The sequence below is a fragment of the Penaeus monodon genome, chromosome 24 (genome assembly GCF_015228065.2).
Source record: "Penaeus monodon isolate SGIC_2016 chromosome 24, NSTDA_Pmon_1, whole genome shotgun sequence".
NCBI lineage: Eukaryota > Metazoa > Arthropoda > Malacostraca > Decapoda > Penaeidae > Penaeus > Penaeus monodon.
Window position 1 is genome coordinate 6978995 of NC_051409.1, and position 371 is coordinate 6979365.

The 371-nt window shown below is 51.2% G+C and overlaps 1 protein-coding gene across 1 annotated transcript in view; it reads left to right on the top strand.

The window, feature by feature from the left end:
• The window catches only part of LOC119588987, a gene marked incomplete at its 5' end in the record, with an annotated part of 3487 nt that overhangs the window by 2157 nt on the left and 959 nt on the right, over positions 1–371 (top strand). Inside the window, 1 exon segment of the mRNA XM_037937590.1 lies at positions 158–328. Coding sequence (XP_037793518.1) covers positions 158–328 — 171 coding nt within the window.

A 371-nucleotide genomic window follows, 5' to 3' on the forward strand; every position in this document is an offset into this window, starting at 1 on the left:
TTAATCACAATTCACTCTCTCAATACAACAACAATAGAAATGACACAACTTTGCACTGACTGCCTAACACGCCTCCTCCTCGCCTTTCACCCTCTATGACATCCTCTATCCTCATCCTCTATCCTAACACGCTTCCTCCTTGCCTTTCACCCTCCAGGCTATGACCATCCTAGCCCTCAGCATCTCCCAGGGCATCCCAGGGCTCGGCTTTGGGAGTGAGAGCCTCGACTTCTTTGGCGGAGGGACCCTGATAGCCTCGCTGGTCGTGAGTCTGCTCCTCCTCGCGACTCTCCTGTTGGGTGGCCAGCAGATGCAGAAAGTGCTTTTTGTGCGTCATTTGTCTTTCTATTTTTTGCTTATCAAGGAGAGTG